Source organism: Mirounga angustirostris, unplaced genomic scaffold (assembly GCF_029215605.1).
Source record: "Mirounga angustirostris isolate CCGP_5_RB_7025 unplaced genomic scaffold, mMirAng1.0.hap1 SCAF_5, whole genome shotgun sequence".
Taxonomy (NCBI): Eukaryota; Metazoa; Chordata; class Mammalia; order Carnivora; family Phocidae; genus Mirounga; species Mirounga angustirostris.
In genome coordinates, this window is record NW_026991713.1 from 135,966,910 (window position 1) to 135,988,514 (window position 21,605).

The 21,605-nt window shown below is 47.4% G+C and overlaps 1 protein-coding gene across 1 annotated transcript in view; it reads right to left on the reverse strand.

Moving 5' to 3' along the window:
* LOC135364301 (translation initiation factor IF-2) overlaps positions 1-21,605 on the reverse strand; it is a 29,965-nt gene that overhangs the window by 8,002 nt on the left and 358 nt on the right. The window contains exons 2-5 of the mRNA XM_064590302.1: positions 18,883-21,517; positions 12,085-12,375; positions 8,325-8,422; positions 1,533-1,766 (exon numbers count right to left, since the gene is read on the reverse strand). Of these exons, the coding sequence (XP_064446372.1) occupies positions 20,460-21,517 (1,058 nt within the window). The 3' untranslated portion in view covers positions 1,533-1,766; positions 8,325-8,422; positions 12,085-12,375; positions 18,883-20,459. The remainder of the gene's footprint in view (positions 1-1,532; positions 1,767-8,324; positions 8,423-12,084; positions 12,376-18,882; positions 21,518-21,605) is intronic.

The window sequence follows — 21,605 nt, forward strand, 5'->3', positions numbered from 1 at the left end:
TGTACAAAAGTTTTCCCCTTTTTTTTTTTTTTTTTTTTTTTGCTTCCTGTTGAAATTGTTACTTTCACCCATATATAGCTCCAAACATACAAACCATTTTAGAGTGGCTGTCGAAATTATTCACTCTTGGCCTAGAGCTAATTTTGGTTTTCACTCCCAGCAACATCTTCCGGGAAAGTGCTAAGTGAATACAGGATTATAATGCCCGTGTACAAACTCTGGAGCATTCTTCAGCAGAAACCACATACATGTCCTTGTTTTTTTTCGTTTGTTTGTTGTTTTGAGAACATCTGTTTATCAAAGGGCTGCTCCTGGCTCTTCGGAAACACATTTTCCAGGATGTGTGTGTGTGTGTGCGCGCTGGAGAACTTTGAACGCACTTGCTGATTTCAAAGCAGGGCCATATCTTTTCGATGACATCAGCCTCTACTCCCCAGTACCGGGAACTCACCGTCCTCTGAACTGAAAGTTAAGGGTTGGGTGCCAAAAGTTGTCTCACCTGTGAGTGCATTTGCTGTAAGCTCAGCTAACTATGCGTGGGGAGCTGACCGGTTTTGACAGGGAGGCAAACCCCTCCGGTTTTTACATGCGTCAGCCTCAGGACTGTCTCTGGATTATAGAAAATTCCACATGGAATCTCCACACTTAGCAGCCTGTCATCGTCCTCACAAGGCTGCCCGCTCCCCTGGCCGTCGGAACAACAGGGAATGATCTGTACAAAGTATTCTGACCCTCATGGGCCTGAAGTGAATCTTACCATTTTTATTACATGGTGTCACATTGTATGAAACACCCACAGCCGAAACTCCCCACGCCTCAATTATTATATAATCATTGCTAATGTTCTGAGGAACCCGTGTATGGACAGACATCTCTGAGGGATGTAAAGAAAGAGGTTTTCCTGGGATTACAGGAGCCATCCTATTCAGAAAACAGATGAGTAGATGAGGAATTCCCTCCGAACACACACACACACACAAACACACACACACTGTAATGTATACCTAGAGACATTCTAGAATGTTCTTTACCATTTCTTTCTCCAATTTTTCACAATAATATCACTGTGTAAATCTGATTTCTTCTAACTTTAGGTATGAAAGCATATTTGTAAAATGTTCTAACGTCTCTCTCTTGTTTAAAAAGACATTTTTAAAACCGTTCTGAATGAAAGACAATCAGTGTAACTTCTCCCACCCTCTATTTCTTCTGTGGGTGCCTGACATCTCACTACGTAAAACCAGACAGAGGCCCTCAGCGAGCCCCTGGCCATGACAGAGCCTGTGCTTTCAGAGCCAGGCAGTTGCCAAAATAGCTGGTGAAGGAAACGAAACCCAGACTGAACAATACCGGACCTAAAATAGCCGCAGGGTTTATAACCACAGCAGCAGGAACGGCTGCTAATCACTTGCCGGGGCCCTTTATTCTGGCTTGCCACTCTCGAGGGGCGCGGGGGACTTGGGGTGCAGAAGCAAGCGGGCCGCCCAGCACACTAGTGCAGAACCACAAATCAGAACATCTAACAATAGCACCTGGGGCAGAGCCATGTCTGTGAAGAGCTTTCAAAGAGTTGGAGTCCAGAGATCCGGGAGGGACGGTCAGTGACGTTCACCAAGCACCAGCTCTGTGTCAAGCAGCAGACGGGGCATTTCCCCTCCCCACGACTCTGCAGAGTCCATCTTCGTGTCCTCATGCTACAGATGAGACCAGCTCGAGGCCACACAGCTGGAAAGCTCCTTCTAGAAAACCACGGCTGGACGAGTGAGCTGGGGGTCAGGGAAATAGTCTTACCTGGCCCACCCCTAACTGAAGACAGTCATGCAGAGGGAGAACTCTACATTTCAGATTGTCAAACAAATCATACCACACAGGGGCCTATAGACAGGCAGGGGAGGAAGATCAGGCAAAGCAGGGATGGCTGGAAAGAAGAAGGTGGAAGAAAGGAGGGGACATTGTGGCAAAGCAAAGCAAAGGGGGGTGGGGGTGGGAGCAGCTCACAAGAGAGGAGCCTAAAAAGAAGAGGTGCGTTTTCAGCCCTTTACCAAGTGTAGCTTCAGTACACATGGTCTTCAGATCAAGAAGCTTTCAACGTAGATGGCCAGTTATGGGACTCAGGCTGGAGGATTCTGAGACCACACCATTGGAAGTGAGAGCCAGATGTGGAGACTCACCTGTCCCCTTGCTGCAGGAGGATCAATGACCCAAGGATACTTGGAGAGAGCCCCTAGGACAGGGCATGGAGGGAGACCACAGATACACAGCCTGTTGCTTTAATTTGAGCAGAAGCAAGAGGTGACCAGCCCTAGTCAATATACAGCCCACAAGCTCTTGATAAGCAGAAGCAATTCAGGGGTAGACTTTGTATTTCTTAGGTTCTTCATGGAACCCAGAGATCCAAATGACTTCTAAATGCTCGAGCCAGACCAGGTCACTCTGGAATGGATTGAAGCCCTGAGATTAGCCCAATCCACTTCCACATCCCCAGATTGTGTCTGACTGGGACCTGAACCCATGGCCCAAGGCCCATCAACAGACTGTGGGCCCAGCTCCTGAGGACGATATGTGTCCCCCACCCCAGGAACTTCTGGCTTTAACAGAAGGAAAGAGGGTGAGCATATTTTCAGCAGTTTGCACGGCAGCGTATTCTTAAACCATGCTCACGTGACTGAGGCCCAAGCGACAGCCCAGTCACAATAAGGAGTGTTGGCCCTCATCCCACGCACACAGGGAACATGCAGGTGCACCAGGCTGATGGCGCAGGTCCGTCCCACCCAGCGGCCTTCGTACCCCACTCCCACCAAGGCCACCTTGCGCAGTCGGTGACAGGAAAACAGCATCATGCCCATTGTATTCCTTCTTTGTGACTGAGGGCAAATGTTGACTTAGCAATTGGAGAATGCCTTCCCCCACATTAGACACTTGTGTAGAGTTCTACTGAATGTAAATAAGATGTTAATTATTATAACTTAATGACGCCTTAAGATGAGGCTCTGGATGGATTTTTAACACACATTTGAGAAGCAACATGGTCATCATGCAATTCTGGACGGGGATTTTGAAAGAGAGATGGTTGGTACCCAGATGCGGCCATAGAGGCAACAAGATTTTAAAGGAGGGGGGGGGCAAAGCCATGACTGGCTGTTTGTCTGAAGTTCCCTTTCTACCGCAGGAAGGCCTGCTCCCCTCCAAAAAGACCTTACTTCATTCTTGCTCTTAGGGCAATGTCACACCTCATGAGTCAGCGAGGTGGCTGCCTGCCGGGGAAGCCTGCGAGGCCCTGGAACGTGTCTCGGTGCACTGTGGATCTGACCCAAATCATGTTAATGCCCCCAACAGCCTAGGATGCTATTTCGGAAGTGGTCGGACTAGACACACCAATTCTCTTCCTCCCCCGCCTGCCATGTCCTCCAAGCCCTGGACCGCGTCTTCCAGCCCACCCGCCCAGGGGCAGTCCGGAGCTCTTCAGCTGCTGAGCTGCAATGATTTGCAAAAACGCTAGCACCCCGGGGCCACGGCCGCCTTGCCCTGAAGGCAGTGTGGCCGTGAATCATGCAGGTGAATCACCTAAAATGTGCCCCGTGACCCCCCTGGGGGGCCGGCTTCTCGGTTCAGGGAGCCGTGGGCACAGATGGCACAGAAACATGCCAACACGATTTCGTGATTCTGGGCAAAGAGTGCAGAGTTTGTCACTGCAGGAAGCCCAGGGAGATGAGGCTATTTGACACCATCATTTCACAAATGTGGAAATGGAGGTCCGAGGTCAGGTGGTCACTTGAGAGCAAAGCCGGGTGACCAGCTGGAGCACAACTCTCAACCTTGGGGGAAACCACTGCTCCTTTGGGTTAGGACTTTGAGGACAGGAGTAAATGGCCCCTTTGCCAGGTGAAATTGCAGCGGCATTTCATGCTGCCAGGCAAGCATTCTCGCTCCCATTAGGGAGGCTTGGTTATAGCGTAAATAATAAAGAGGGCAACGGCTGCAGCCAAAACTGCTCACCGAAAGTTTCTTTTTTGGTATTAGAATGATGAGTGTATTTTCCCTAAGAACTTTCTGGCAGCGTGTCCACATAAAGCCACACACACAGTAACAAAGCGTGCTGCTTAGCATGTAGTGGATGACACTCTTGTTATTGAAACAGGAAGTGAGTCAGCCGCGACAGATCATATATTTTATTCCGTTGTGTTGGCTCACTTGAAAAAAAATAACCTATCGCAAGGCAACAGCGTTTGTTGTCTAAATAATACATTTTTTTCGGATGAACATGTAACACAGAGGTTGATACTTTGAAATTTTAATTAATGGTTTCTAGGAAATTAGGAGAGACTTCCTCAATCAGGATCTTATCGTTAAAATTTTTACAAAATGGTTTTCACAGGTATTCTAATAGAATCAAACAAGTATGTTTTATAATGAAAATAAAAACAAGTTTAATACTTTCAGGGGCATGGATTCTAGCATTTGGTATTCTTTGTAAAACCGTCTACAAACTGAAGAGTAGTGGTATGAGTGCTATTAACTGGAACCTACACTCAGGCAGGGGAACTTTTTAAGACATTCAAAGGGACTGAGTTTTTAGATATTAATTTCAGAATTTTTATTCATTAACTCTGAGCAGGGCTGGGATAAAGTCAGTCCTTGCCCACTAAATCTTTGCATCTATACAGTGTAAATTGGCAACATAAAAAATATATTTCAGGACAAATGCTGAAAACACTTAAATACATTTCCATGTGGACAACTAAAGCTCCTTGCCTGCTAAACACTGAGAATACCCTTATAGTGCATGGGCTATTCAAGAACAATGCCTCTGCTACTGAAATGTGCTTAAAATAAATAAAAAAGGATTTTTGAAATTCTATTATTAGGTGCTCACAAATTCCCTCACCCAGCCTTTCAATGATTCAAATAGGCTTCTCTGGCTACAGAGTCAGATGGCATTCTTGTCAAGTGCTGGCTCTCCAGAAAAACCTCCGCCCGACACACCACGGACTTGTAAGGAACGTCTCCCATGGTGGCATGCAGCGGACAGATCCTGGAAGGAGAGGCCCTGGGAAGGTTCCAGGCGGGCCTCTTCATGCACAGACACCAGAGCTAGAACCACTGCGTGGTCCCTGCACCTCCTTCCTCCCTCCGCGCGAGCCCCAGTGTCCCCTTGCAGGACGGTCCCGACTATACTGGCTCCTTCCCTGCCCTGGGCTCCCACGGTCCCTCAGAGGCCGCGGGCTCTTTTTCAGTTTTGGTCTGCTTTCTCCCACCTTGAATCTCGGAATGAATAGTATCTATCTGTAACTGTTGGTTTTGTAGCTTTAAATAGTGGACCAAAACACCTAACATCGTCTCTGAACGGATTCGCACACCCGCTGCCTGTGACCTTGGGGATGGCCCCACCGCACTGTCCCTTCACTGTGTCTGGAGGGAGGCACGGGCTCAGAGAAAGTGCCTTTACCGTTTTTGTCTTTATTAGCTCCACATCGCCTGTTATCTGCTATTCCCACATTCTGCATAGATCTAATTTAGGTATTTAAAAAAAAAAAAAGATACCCCAGACAGTATCCTGGATTGGCAGTTTCAGAAACGCATGTAGTTTCAAGCCTTCATTGCAGATCTGAAGCGAATTATTTCTGTAAATGTGTGAAAAATTGACTTTCTTAAAAACTGACTTCTGATGTATATGAGCTAAAGCCTGTTCCGGAAAACCACAGTGCCTGACATTTCCTCTCCATTATTTTCCTCGAGACACGAAGAGTCCTTGATAATCTTAGCTTTCTAAAATGACAGATTCCATCAATTTGCTTTTTAGAGGAACATGTTTTCTTGTGCTCTGTCATGTAATATTTTACCTTAAAGCCTTAAGAAAACATCTCTCTGCTCTGCCATCTGTAAGGGCTTCTGGGCTCAGGAGAGCGACAGGATTTCTCACCACAGAAGATCCAGTCCTTGTGGTCGTATGCTCACTTCACAGAGAGACAGTCACACTGTAACATTTCCTCGCTCCCCTGACAACATGTTATTTTCAAGTACCACTTTTTTTTCCCAGCCCGTTCCAGGATTTAACTCCTAATGAGATGTTGCATTTCAACAAGGTAACCTTTTAAAATAGTGTTATAAATAGCTCATCAGTCAAAGGCTCTTCTTTCAACTGCACTGTCTGAGGATAGGCAATTCTAGCCAAATATTTGCTACCTACTCAGTCCCTCAAATTAATCATTCAAATGCTCTTGAAATCTGGCATGTTTTTCTGAATCTGTTTCTCACAACAATACCATAGTTTATTCTAAAGTATATCTAAAGGTACTCATTCAGGCTGTACTTTGCCTTAGGTCAGCTACAGAATTTTAACAGCCCAGGAGCTAATTGGCTATGACATAGCCAGGAGACCCTCGCTCCTGTGTGTGTGTGTGTGTGTGTGTGTGTGAATGTGTGGACTTCTGAGTTGTCTATGTGTGTCTGTATGTACTTGTGTGAGTGGTGTGTCTCTGTCTATCTGGGTGTGTGAGCGTGTGTGTATACGTATGCATGCACCTCTGTGTGAGTATGTCTGTGAATTTATCTGTGTGTCTCTGCATTTGTGTGTGTGTGAATGTGTGTGTATGAATGTGTCCATGTGTGCCTGTCTGTGTGCCTAGTCCCAACCAAGACTATTTCTAGGAGTAATAAAAACCAAGCAATTGGGTGGCTCAGTTGGTTGAGCATCCGATTGGTTTTGGCTCAGGTCATGATCTCAGGGCGGTGAGATTGAGCCCCGCATGGGACTCCATGCTCAGAAGGGAGTCTGCTTGAGATTTTCCTCTCTCTCTCTCTCTCCCTCTGCCCCTCCCCCTGCTCTTTCTCTTTTTCTCTCTCTCAAATAAGTGAATAAAAATCTTTAAAAAAAAAAAAAAGAGCAATCAGAGAAATCAGGGAAGACAGTGTGCATTTGCACCGTGGTCACAAGACTGACTGCACGGAGATGCCACCAAGCCCTCCTACATGCTAACCATCAAGGACCAAGAAAGCACCACAACAGTGGGGACATGGGGACTTCTCTACTGTCTGAGGCCATTTAAAGCCAGTGTGCGGCCAGATGTCTGTACAACCGAGAAAAGATGGCAATACAGGGGGAGAGAAGCCAACGAAACAAGCATTCCTCCTCCAAGAATTCACCTGCCCTCTGTGCCCACCACTATGACGGCCCCTGAGCCCTGAAACGGGGAAAAAATCCTCTGCAGTCTGCTGGTAAATGTTACCCCACGTTTAGTATCTGCGGAATCTGCCTGGGAGTCAGGCTGGATTTGTCACCGTACCTTAAACAGAGCTGTGTCTAGAGCTGTGGGCTAAGCGAACAGTATCTCTTGTAACCCCCAGCCAGCCAGGCAAAGGTAACGGCCATGCAGAGGAGTTGAGTCAAGCTGCCAGTTGTCTCCAAGAGCAGACCCTCGCCATGACCCTCAAGGAGGTCAAATGAAGTAAAATCAACATTGTGTGTTTAAACTCCATAGACGAGGGATATGTTATTAGAGGTTATGGATCCCAGGTCACCCAGGCTGGCTTCCAAATTCTTCAATAACAAATAGGGAGCGGGAAATCACTAAGCCCCTTGCTGTTACTATCCCATCTCTGGGGACGGATGCTGAAATCTCTCATCTCAGGCAACGCCCCGCAGAGCCCTTCACAGGTGTCGAGGACACTGGGAAGGGTGAAGTGGGCAAGTGCCTCGGTGTCAGGCTAATCCATGCAACCCACTGTCACTTCTGGATTTGGGGAATGTGGTGTAGCCCACCAAGCTGCCCAGGGTTTGTGTGAGACATGGGACTCAGAGCTGCAAGCTTTCTTAGTATGTGTCCCCTGACTCTGAGAGAATGCAAAGGATCACTTACCAAGACAGAAAAGAAGCACCTCCAGCTACAGCCGTGCAAAGAGCCCAGTTGTGCAAAAGGCCCAGTTGTGCAAATGACCCAGTTGTGTAAATTGCCCAGTTGTGCGAATGCCCCAGTTGTGCATATGGCCCAAGCAAACACTGTTACTCAGAAGCCAGTTCATGTTTGTTCCACTCTTGGCAGTTTGGGTGCCACACGAAATAAATCTTGGAGAACATTCCAGGTAGGAGGCTGAAGTGCTTGGGATTCTGGTTCCTCTAGAACCAACCCCCGCATGTGACTCACAGTGTTCTAGGCTCCTTATCAGATCAAAAAACCATAAAACAGAGATGTCATACTGGCTGGACAGCTGAGGGGCTTTTGAAATGGTCTCATCATCCCTGGGCGGTGGTTGACCTGGTTTCCTACATTAGATTCAAAGAGTCTTGCAACATATTCAAACGGAAGACTTTCCATGCACATACTTACAATAAGTTTTAAAGTACTGATTTCCTCCAAAAAGTTTCGTGTAGGTTGTCATGACCTCTAGAAGTTTATACCTGAGATTGCCTAAGAACAAACATTGTCTAACAAACAAACAAACAAAAAAGGCAATTAATACATAAAGAAGTACCAACAGCGATAGGAAATCCTTAAATACCTTTTATTTTTTTAAAGATTTTATTTATTTATTTGAGAGAGAGACAATGAGAGACAGAGAGCACGAGAGGGAAGAGGGCAGAGGGAGAAGCAGACCCCCCGCTGAGCAGGGAGCCCGATGCGGGACTCGACTCCAGGACTCCAGGATCATGACCTGAGCCGAAGGCAGTCGCTTAACCAACTGAGCCACCCAGGCGCCCTACCTTTTAAAATCATGGCGGAAGAGGAATGATTGTCACTTGATTATTCCTTCTGCATGCACTTCCTGCCAGATACCGCTATGCCTTCCTTTCATCCCCCCACCTTACCCCTCTCTTGGCACAAATGCACCTCATCCAAGAACCATCCTAAGACAGCATTCACTAACTCCCCCTGCTCATCACTTCCCACCCCACCGCCTTCATGGCATCTGTCATCACCTGAGTTATTACTTGTTTACCTGCTGTCCCTCCAACAGAACATGAGCTGGGTGGGGAGGTAATTTTGGACACTGCTGTATCCCGAAGGCATAGAAAGATGCCCAAAAAAGAGCAAACACTCAGAAACCAAATAGAATTTTCTCTGAGTGCTTGGGATGTTTTTGCATCCATACAATAGAAAGGGGTTACCATAGATGATAAAGATTTGTGACTCATCTGAAAATGTGAACATTTCATGGAAATGAGACAGTTGCACAGAAGGAAGGCTAGACGACCTTCTGCACTGAACTAAGTTGGAGATCACCTTTATTAGGGAGACTTCTCTTTTCAGAGAAAAGTGTCACAAAAATTTGGCCCACATATGGATTTGCCAAGTTCTCAATGTGGTTCCTCTTGTTATGGGAAGTTCGTTTTGGGTTCTTTCTGAAATACCAAGCAAGCATGGTTAAAGGTGCCACGTTTCTTTTCATCCTTTCTTTGTGTTTTTCTCTCTCCTCCCCCTGCTCATGTGCTCACTTTCTCTCTCCCCGCCCTCCCCCCGCCCCCCGCTTACATCTTGGGCTTATCAAGTTTTATAAAACCCAGTACATGAAAACGGAAAGAAGACAGATGTCTATCATTGGCAGAGTAAGAAAAAACATAACCATGATTATTATTGTGGGTGGTTAAACTTATTTTTTAAATGAAATTCACTCCGTTTGGTTTAAGCCAACAGTCCAGACCCATAATTTTGACCCCATTCTCTCTCTAGACACCTTTGAAATAAAAATGCACCATTACAACAACAAATAGGTAACAGGGATCGAATAGGGAGATATAGAGGAGATCTCAAGACGGGCCTAGAATACAATTCGGCAACAGTGAGTGGAACAAAGTATCAGGGGGAGACGTCTACAGCCTAGAATACGCTGGAAGTGGGTTTCAGACAAGGCGAGTGTCAGCGCACCCAACTGAACCACATAGGTGTCTGAACCAGAGTGACACACAGATGGGTGTGGGGGTGAGAAGTGGGTGGAGGACAGGAGAAACAACTGAAGTCCTATCTATGGGGTAGTGCACCAGTGAAAACCTCAATCTAGGTTCCCCTGTGCCACCCATCCCCTTAGAGCACAGGCACTTACATTCCAGAAAGACATCAGACCTCTCCCTTCCCAAAGACACTAGAGCAAATATTTCAGACAATGTCCGTCATGGGGTAAACACACAGCCTGTGGGAGCTCCCCGCCCACTTATCCTAAATGATTTGTCCCTTAGAGTCCTGGAAAGAACTGCTACCAGAAGAGATGTCCCTGGAAACATCCCTAGAAATGGAAAATGCTAGAAGACCACAGGTATACACAGGTATCCCCAGCCATGTGAGAAGAACCAAGAAGTTACTGGAGGATGTACTCCAGAAAAACTAAGGAATAAACACAGAAAAGAAGAGAAAAGGGAATCCACCAAGAGCGACACAGCCCAGGAACAGCCAGGTGCAGCAAGACTGGCCGTTTGTCACCTAGAGGGTCACCCTGTCCAGGACTTCATTTTATTTTTTCTTCCTTCAATTTCTCCAGCAAACAATAAAATACCATTTTTAAAAATATTTCTGAGTCAGCCTGTAATTTATCCCGTGGATCTGCATTTATTCAGGACTGCAACTCACATAGGTAGCTCCTAAGTGAAAAGCAATTTAGGACATAAAACCAACTATGACTTCTTTAGGATAAAAGGAGCCATCCTTTGTTTGAATTTCTGGATGGGCAAAAAGAGGGGAGAAGAGTGAAGTAAAATTAGAGAACCAATTTTATCTTCATTTACTAAAATTAGAAAATACTTTGAAGTGACATCATTAACCTTATCCATACAGACACGGACAGGCGCTTAGAGTATTCACTGAATGGCTGCTAGATCAGGCCTTATGCTAAGAGCTAGTTATGAGAAAAGAATGAGTACCCTCTTTGTTCAGCCTGTTAGAGGAAGGAGACAAAGGCATAAGCCAACAGCTAAGGCCATGAGTGGCACGGAAAGACGGGGTAGCCATCCTGCAAGTATGAGCAGGGTTATTTGCTTATTTGCGTACTATGTATTTGCAGGGGCTCAATACCTGAAGACCATCTATATCATTACCTGCTTATGAAATTTAATTTCCTGGGGAAATTTTTAGTGACTGCTAAGTTTTTAGCAGGCACTGTTGGCAGTTCCTTTTTATTTAGAACACAGTAGGTGAAAATAAGATTGAAGGTGTTCACCTGCAAACATAATCCTACCTTATTTAATTTACGACAGCAGACTTTAATCTTACTTGTAATCGCCAGTCTGCAATCCTTGTACTCAACTGTAAGTTTTTTATGTTCTCTCTCTCTCTCTCTTTTTTTTTTTTTCTTAACAATTTAAGGCTCAATGACAGGCTTTGGATTTAGACCAAATGCGTCAATCATTAATTTCTGGCGATCTTCCCTTTTCTTTGTGTCCTCTTGTAAACTCTAGCTCTGAATCTCAATTTTTAGAGGCTGCCTCATACATAGAGTGAGTAGGCAACATCACTGCCTCTAGAAAATTCTCTTAAGATGAGTGCCTACTGACATCTGCAGAGTGAAGAAGGACAGCAGTACTCATTATTACTCCTTGGAAGCTGGCGGTCTCCTAGGGTGAAGCAACATTCATGACTGGCTGGGGCGCAAGACAACAGTACACCTCTCGACAGGTAAACTCGGCAAACTTGCCTCCAAGGCACCATCTCACAGAGAGTGAACGGAGTTGCATTTCTGAGCCGAGCCATAAACCCTGTCCGCCATGACAGTGAGATGTGGACGTGGAAGTCAGTGCCCCTCGTGGGGAGCTCACAGACCTTGGGGAGAATGACAGCACAGCGAGCCACAATCACCGCCCAAGGCCATGAGTGCAGAGGGGACAGAGGGCATGACAAGGTGCTGAGCATATTGATGGGGTGCTGGGGAGGTCTTCTCAGGGGTGCATTTGGGCGGACTCTCCAAGAACATGCAGGGGACAGTTACAGAGGGCTCTCAGGTATTGCAAGGTGGGACACACCCGGCTGCCCAAATCAGGAGGAACTTGGAGGAGACAGTGACACGGGATGTGACCATGCAGAGCTGTGGCAGCCAGGTCCAAGGGAGCAACCAAGCCCTAAAGGCTGATGTGTAGACCCCATAGCTCACCACCCCGAACCTCACCTCCCTGCTACGAAATCCTGGTGATGTTCCTCAGAAGCAAACCTGCAGTCTTTTCTCTGGGTTTCCACGGCTACAGGCACACAGGGTGGTGGTCGTGCCTTCGGGCTGGGCTCCGCCTGCCCCAGCTCCAACCCCAACGCTGTTCCTTTGACCCAAGGCCGCAGAGCTTGAGCTGCGAGCTCAGGAATATTCCTGCAGTCTACTCACTCCCCTGTTTCCACTTGGATCTGCTGCTCTCAGCCAGGTTACCTCAGGCAAGTGACCTGCCTCTCCTCACCTTAGCTTCCAGATCTATGAAACGAGATAACAAAAACATTGATCTCAGAGGGTCGTACTGCCAAGTGCATAGGAAAGATTGTGTTTCCTTACTCCCAGCTGGATGACTTCAAACAAGGTGTAGAATCTCTTGTGTCTCTGTTTCCTTTCGATTTACCGTGGCGGTGGTGGGGTGGTCGTGAAGACTGAAGCGGATAATCCATGCAGAACACTTAGCAGTGCTCTGGGGTCCAGCTGTGCTGATTCAGCCTCTGAGGAGAGCTGCTTAGTGCTTAGAGTCACTACCGAGACCTTTCTCACCTCTTGCCTGTCATCCACTTGTTCTTCCAAATCATGCTCCACACTCCTGCCACGATTTCCTTGGCAATGAGAGGCAGGAAACATTCTGCCCGTGCCCTCCAGCCTCACCTCCCCAGATCCTCTTCTCTACAAGCCAGAGTGCCATCCTGGCTCCTGGTCGCATTACCTCGGGGGCTGCTCATCAGGCCCTCCCTCCTGGCGCTCTCTGTCACCACCCTTCAAGACCATCCCCAGGAAGCAGCCAAAATCAATGTCTCCTCTCCTTCCCCCGGCAGGGTGTGCCTCCTGGCACCTCCTTGGGGCTGCTGACTTGATACTGGAATGAGGGAAGAAAGGGGCCTTCTCCCTAATCTCTTACCCATCTGACGAAGGGACCAAGACCTAGCCATTTTCACAGGCCCAGATAAATCTTTGTGTATCTCTGAAACAGGCTGGAAAATCTGTTCTGCTCTGCCTTAGTAGAGTAGCAGCTCTGGACCCTGGACCAACAGCCCTCAATTTGAAGTGATTAAATTCTTGAAGAAAAGCAACCTGAGTTTCTGTCCCTTGTTGGTTTGTATCAATACTCCATCAATCAGGTTCTTAACGGGGACGTTAAGACTTGTGCCCCTGATAACTGATGATACTAGTTTTGAACAGGAATGAAATAAGCAAGCCCTAAAAGTGATCATATTATCTTAAAAAATCTCTGAAATGTTAAGTAACATATGCTCTATTGTACAAAAATGTTTACTGTTGATAATGTAGGAAACTAGGTGGCGTTTGTCATATCCCATTATTCTAGTGCCATAAGTATTATTTAATACAAGTGAATTTACATTCTTTTCACAGGGTGCAAAAAATGACCTTCCAAAAGATGTCCTCATCAAATCCCTGGAATCTAGGAGTATGATCTTATTTGGAAAATGGGCCTTGGCAGATGTAATTAAATTAAGGGACTCATCCTGAATTATGTGACTCGGCCCTAAAGCCAAGGATATCTGTTCTTACAAGTAAACAAGGATGGAGATTTGAGACAGAAGAGGAGGCAGCTGTGTAACCAGGAAGGGGAAAGGGCAGTGATGCGGCCACAAGCCAAGGAAGCCAGAGGCCACCAGACGACACAGGGGACGAGGAAGTGTCCTCCCCCAGAGCTTCCAGAGGGAGCGTGGCCCTGTAACACCTTTGTTCAGACTCATGGCCTCCAGAATTGTGAGAGAATAAACTTCAGTTGTGTCTGTGGTGATTTGTTGCAGCACCCGAGGGAAACTAATACAGGATAAACAAACATTAATTTCATATTCTGACTCATTATGTGCTTTTTTTTTTAAGATTTTATTTATTTATTTGAGAAAGAGAGAATGAGAGAGAGCACATGAGAGGGGGGAGGGTCAGAGGGAGAAGCAGACTCCCTGCCGAGCAGGGAGCCCGATGTGGGACTCGATCCTGGGACTCCAGGATCATGACCTGAGCCGAAGGCAGTCGCTTAACCAACTGAGCCACCCAGGTGCCCGACTCATTATGTGCTTTAAATCAGTATAGCACATTCCTCCTTTCTGTCTCTCTCGTGCCTCTCATTCTTTCTCTGTTTCAAAGCACACTGCACACCTTAATATACTTCCCCTCTGCAGCCTGCACATCGTAGTTAGCCAGAGTTCAATATTTGTATACAGTTCTTTATTTTGGTGGGGGGAAGCAAAATTTACAGGAAGTTAAATCCACAAGGCTTAAATGTAACATTGGATCAGTTCAAACGAATGCAATCGCCTGTGCAACCACACACCTATATCCAGATAGAACAGGTCAATAATCACCACCATTCATCCCCATCCACCATCATCATCACCATCACCATCATCACCACCATCACCACCATCATCACCATCATCACCACCATCACCACCATCATCACATTCATCACCATCATCACCATCATCACCACCATCATCACATTCATCACCATCATCACCATCATCATCACCACCATCACCACCATCATCACATTCATCACCATCATCACCACCATCACCATAATCACCATCATCACCACCATCATCACCACCATCACCATCATCATCACCATCATCACCATCATCATCACCATCATCACCACCATCATCACATTCATCACCATCATCACCACCATCACCACCATCATCACATTCATCACCATCATCACCATCATCACCACCATCACCATCATCACCATCATCACCACCATCATCACCACCATCACCATCATCATCACCATCACCATCATCACCACCATCACCATCATCATCATCACCATCACCATCATCATCACCATCACCACCATCATCACCACCATCACCATCATCACATGGTCAAAAACTGGAAACTGTCCAGGTGTCTGTCAGCACCCCTGACTGCCAAAGTCAACCAAACATCAGTTTTACCTTGTCTAGAACTTAATGTAGGTATTCTCTCAGTAGGTATTCCTATGTGCAAGGCTTCTCTCACTCAGCGTACTCTTTCTGAGATACATTCATGTTGCTGCACATAGCGATGAGTAGTACCAACTATAAGGAAATACCACCTCTCCTGCTCACAGACAACTGGGCAGTTTCCAGTTTTTGACCATTATGGCTAAACTGCCATGAATGATCTTGCACAAATTTGTGAACATGTTCTTTCAGTGCTTTTAACTAAATGCCTAGAAGATGAAGGAGCTGAGTCATAGAGTAGGCATATGTTTGGCTTTATTAAAAATGGCCAGCATTTCACACCTCCACCAATAGTGTAGGAAAGTTCTGGTCGCCCCCCACACATCTTCACCAGCTCTTAGTGTCCTGGGTCTTCTTAACTTTAGCTATTCTAGTGGGTTTTATTTTACATTTCTCTGATGACAAATAATGTTGAACATGTTTTTATGTGCTTATTAGCCATTATGTATCTGCTCATTTCTATTTTTTACTTTTTCAAAAAAAATTTATTATTGACTTGTATGTACCTTGGATACCTGTTCAACACTAGATATATGTTTTGAGAATATTTTCCCTCAGTCTGTGACTTGTCTATTAATTTTCTTAGTGGTATCTTTTGGTGAAGTTTTAAATTTGGTGAAGTCTAATCTGTAAATCAGAAAAACATATTTTTTTCCTTATGGTATGGCTTTCTGTATTCTGTCCAAGAAGGCTTTGCCTACCCTTATGTCATGATGATTTTCTCCTATGTTTTCTTCTGGAAGCTTTATAGGTTAGTCCTTCATTTACTCTATAATCTGTCTCAAATTGATTTTGTATAAGATGTGAGATTGGGCCAAAGTCTGCCCCCCACCATATGTGTCCTCAGGTGTCTCAAAGGTGTCAAGACGCACCGAGGAGAAGTCCCGCCCCACACTGATTCACCCTTGGCAAAGTAGGAAGAGGCAGCCGCCATGGGAGAAAAGAGTGATACGGTAATAATTTGCTAATGCCTAAGTGTGGGCTGGCAGGACAGACAGTCTGGAATAAAAACGGGAGCCTGAGACACAGGCTGACCCGCAAACTCTTTCCACAGGCCCCCACCAGGTGCTCACAAGACAGATGGGTGCACAGGGCGGGAAAGCAAAGACACCCCTCCACTCTCCCCACGTGCCCCGCACCCCCAAGTGGGAAGGAAGCATGAAACCCCATGCATACTCCCGGACCCTTGCCTCAAAGGAAGCGAAAGCCTTTCAGAGCTGGGGCAGATGCAGGAGCCGGGTCCTACAGGCCAGGAAGCAGAATTCTCTTGCCAGGAGAGGGCCAGACTCTCCCACCTACCAACGCTCCTCTGACAGGTGCAAGAAAGTCTGGCTGCGCAGGGGAAAGATGCAGCCCCATGGAGAAAACCAAGCTCTGGGGCCGCTTGAGAGAGCAGTTAGATCAGAACTGAAAACACACCCTGCTCTCACTGTGAGCCCAGAGCTCACTGAGAAGCCCAGCAGCTACTGCTGGGCAGGACAGGCATCCCAGGTCCCTTTATCAGACCAGGGATGTTCCCTTCCACGTCGAATTTCTGAGCGTCTGTGTCTTGAATGGCCTCTTTGAGCTCACCTCCTTTTAAAGGACATTCCTTTAGGTCAGGCCCACCCAAGATAATCTCCCTTTTGATTAACTTGAAGTCAGGTGACAGAAAGGGTGGGTAGCCTAGCGCCTCAGCATGCGCTCAGGAGGAGGGGGTGGTGCTGGTCAGGGGTCCCTAGGACACCTTAGAGCTCCGTCAGCCACAGGCTCCTCCCACCCAGTCCCGTGTGAGGCTCTTGCTTGACAAGACCTGGACAGGTGAGCTGTAGGCTGTCTGTGCAAATGAGGAAGACCAGGATTAAAACACTTCCCCTGCCACAGAGTGGATGGCACGCATTCTCTGAGCTTTAAATTTGTTTTTTCAACTGTCGATTGTAACACCTACTTCACGGGGTCCTGTGGGCACCACATGGAAAAGGTTCAGCGCAGTACCTGACACAGGGAACATACTTACCGAGTGTGGACTGATTCTCTTCTCCTTTTTTCATTCCTTTCTATAAAACTTTGATAGCAACATATTTTCCCACTGTCATCAAATATCCCAGAGTTCATTACGATATTTTAAAAAGAGGGCCACTAGGACAAAGATGTGTATAAATTCTTAGATATGTATAAATTCTCCCCCTTTGATGCCCCAGAGGCCTCACGGCCAGAGCACTGAGCATATTCCATATGTTGATAACGTAAGTTGGAAATCTATTAAAAACTATCAATAGAGAACTTTCCTTATCAGCTCTTCTCAGCAGTAATAGTTATTTAAGAAGCAAATCTATACCTTAATGGCATACAGTAATCAGCATTTTGGTAATAACACCAAAATCAAAATGAAACAAAAGCAGCTTCTTGCCCAACAGAGCATCTTCTCCGTTGTTGGAATGATCCTTGGATCGGCCTTCATTAGACTCCTCTTAAGAGCCCTACCTGAATTATCCAGAAGAATAGGAAGGATCAAAAGTACCAAAAGCCTATATATCATCCCATTTATCTTTAAGCTGAAAGTTAGGTTTAAAAAGCCAACTTTATCTTAAACTGTGTTTTTCTAAATGTGGTAGAGAGAACTTAGTGGTATGAAATGTCTGAGTGTGACCCAAGTGTGACCAGAGAGGAAAATGGAGGAGGGCGTGGGTGGGGGTGGGGGGAGGTGAGGAATCAGCACGGGGTTGCTATGGGGTCAGACTCCTCGAACATCCCGGAATGTGAAGAGCCCGGGGTGGCCACAGAGAAGGGTCCTGAGCCTCTGAAGATGGTGGGCGGTGTGACCACTGAAGGAACAGATGAGCAGAGGGAGATGGAGAAGAACAAGGGTCATGCTCACCAACTAGAGTTTAGGATTTTCTCTCCACAGCTTGGAGAGCGAGAAGGGGTGGGAGGGAGGGAGAATTTGCAGTGTGGGCTGGGTGGGCCAGAGAGGCGCTTTTTTTTTTTTTTTTTTTTTAAGATTTTATTTATTTTAGAGAGTGGGGAGGGCAGAGGGAGAGGGGAAAAAAATCTCAAGCAGACTCCCCTCTGAGCATGGAGCCCGATGTGGGGCTCAATCCCACAACCCTGAGATCACAACCGGAGCCGAAACCAAGAGTCGGACGCTTAACGGACTGAGCCATCCAAGTGCCCCAAAGAAGCTCTTCTGGTTACTGGACCTCACTGTGGGCCCAACTTTGCCTCTGATTGGCTATGCGATCTGCGTAGGTGATTTCATCGTACTGTCTACATTCACTCACCAATTTTTTTAAAAAGTGTGTGTGGGGAGGAGGGGGTTTATAAAACAAATATCTACAGCAAACTGAAGAGATGACTGTATGTTGAATAATTGAAATACTGCCTTCAATTTATGAAATGACTATCTGTCATAAACCAGGGGTTTTAACGCCTCATCTTTCAATTCTACCAAACTGATTCTAACAGACATTTTCGTCTCCTATTTAAAGGATGTGACCAAGGCCACACATCTAAACACCATGCCACACTTCCCCCCACCCCCCACCCGAATGACTCTGGCCTTCTCTGATTCTTCTGTGCTCATCTTTTTAGAAATCAGATGTGACTAGTATAACTCAGATCCCACGCAGACTTTTCTCATAGGAGGCTAACACTGATTCCCCACCAAATAGCTGCCTCTACCAGGAGCAGAAATGCCTGTTTTAAGATAGCTCCCCTCCTATATATTCCTATATATTTCCCGCCTCCCCCGCCACAGGGAGCTGTGCCTATTTTGTAAACGTAGGAGAGTCCCAAATACCTGGCCAGTCACGGGACGTGAATATGAATAACAGGAGCTGGATGGCTCACCGGTGCAGTGGGAGGCCACAGAGCTTCTTCTCTTTGAAAACCAGTCTATGTATCCTGTTCTTATACCATTTTTTTTTCCCTGAAAATTACCATTTTGAGTGTATCTGTATCATGTCCAATTAGGTTCACTATTTTAAAAATAAACTATACAATCTTCTAAGTATTTGTCAGTGCATGCAAGAGACAGGGACAAATCTACATTGCGTAGGAATGCAGATAAGGAAAATTATTAAAACCACGAATAGTTAATTGTCCAAAAGGTACGTAGAGCACCATAACCGGGACACCCGTATGCATTGCACAGAGCCGTTCCCTTCTGTGGACTTGGGGAGGACTCCCCTCCCTTCCCCTGACTTTCCTCCATATGCCGGGATGCTGGCTTTGGTCACTTGTATATTCCCCGGATTCTTGCTTCCTTTGGCAATGGCTGCTAATTACTGAGAAAATCCTATCCCCAGCAAAACCACACTCTTGCAACCATATCCCAAATATGACCAGCTGCTGGTCACCAGGTTAGCTCAGCCTGTGGGTGGTTCAAGGCCAAACCATCTCTGACCCAAGGAACATATCTCACCTACAGAAGGCTAGATATCCTCTTTGTTTCTGGGGCAAAATGACATAAACACAGGCCAATGATAATTTGTATTGATTTGAATTGTGGATCATCTTCACAGACTATGTTAAGTACGAGGAGCCAGTAACATTTTCTGACTTTGGATTCCCAAACAAAGGTCCCAGCCTAGAATCTTACAGGGTCATAATCCTGGTATATTCTAGTCTGCTCTAATCTGTGAAAATCTAACACACAAAATCCTCTCAAAACCCTTTTCCGTGCTACATTTTTAAAAACTTCGAAAGGATGTTCATTAAACTCTATCTTGAGATAAAAATGAAACTACTAGTTATAATTCAGTTTTCCATTTTGAATTTTAAAATGCACATTCTTTGTGGTCTTGGCATTTTTCTTGAAAATGAACATTATGGCATATTTTAGGACATAATTCATATGGGGAAAAAAAACACGTTGAATGTCAGCACCATCCTAATTTAAATGGTTTGCACATTCAGAGGAAAAGCTTAGTTGTTAACCTTGCCGAGGGTTCTTTGAGATTGCAGCTCCCCTAGATAAACAGATTCCTCCCAATTAGACGTAGCCTCTCAGTCTTCTTAGGATGAGGGCCGTTGTACAGTAGGTAACAAGTAAATGGACACTTTTAAGTTCTCGATCCCTGGTTGGCAAAACTGCAGTGGGCAACAGATTTACCCGGGAGGGGGCTGTTCACACACAATGGCCGGGACAGTCCGGGCCCGGGTGGCGTCAACCCAGCTTCAGATTCTGTAGGTTTGGGGGCTGGACCCCGAAAACTGCATTTTTAATAAGTACAGTATGGATGCTGGTACGGACGCTGTGCTAGGCTTGGGACCCCACCGAGAACAAGTTATAAGGCATCTCTTTTTTGAAGATCAAAATTCTAAAACCTGCACTTCAACCTAAAGTACCCCACTCAAAAGCCAGCGGATCCAACATCACTCTCCCAGGCCTTTCTGACCCTTTTCCTGCAGTTCAGGCAGGTTTCCGAGGCACACAGGTGTGTGTGCCTGAGGGAGTGGGAAGGAGAGACTCAGATTCACTCCCAGCTTGTCAGGTCCCTCACCACACACTGGCTCTGTCCTCCCGCTCCAGGGGTCACCAGCCCTGTGGGCCTGAGGTCTGAGGGGGATGGGGGGGCAGAGGAGAGTGGGGGGGTGGAGGACGACAAAGGGGGACACAGGGTACAGAGGGGGGCGGGTGGCTCCGGAATCAGAGGCGGACGGACAGAGGGGGACTGGGGGACAGAGGAAGATGGAGGGCGACAGGAGAGTATGGGGGGCAGAGGAGGAGTAGCGCAGAGGCTGGATGGAGGCGGGCAGGGTTGGGGGGACAGAGGAAGGTGGGTGGGCAGAAGAGGATGGGGAGCAGAGGGCTGACAGGGGACAGAGACGGTCAGAGCAGGTGGAGGCGATCGGAGGGCAACAGAGCGGGCCGGGGCGCAGGGAGTCCCCGAGTTCGGAGGGGGAGGGACAGAAGGGACGGAGCAGAGGAAGAACGAGGGGAGCAGCGCGGCCCCGAGGGCGGACAGAAGGGGACAGGGACGAGGGGGCCCGCCCGGCTCCCCTCGGCCCGGCCGCGGCGCACTGAGCCCCTCTGCCGGGGGGCAGGGGACGGGGCCGAAGTGACCGGCTCGGGAGACGGGACGGGAACGGCCGGTCTAACGACCGGGACGGGGCCTGAGGGCCGAGCACCGCGGGGGGGGCCGGGGGGGCGGGGACGGGACTGCCGGCCTGAGCGGTGGGCCGAGGCCCGACCCGGGGACCGGGGCACGGGGACCGGGGCACGGGGACCGGGGGATGGGACGCGGACCGGGGACGGGAGGAGCGGCTCCCTCGGCCGGCCGCAGGCTCACTGAGCCGCTCGGCCTGCACCTCCCAGCGCCGACTCCTCCGGCGCGCGGCGGCCCGCGTCTTATATACCCTGCTAAAAATAGCCTGCGAGGACGCCTTCCAATCAGAGCCGCCTGAAGTTCGAATTGAGCCAATGGCGAGGGCTGTGATGGAGAGGCTCGGTCACGCCAGGCGGGGCCGCTGTGAGTCACCGCCTGCCATTGGCCGGAGCTGACATCACCGGCGCGCAGC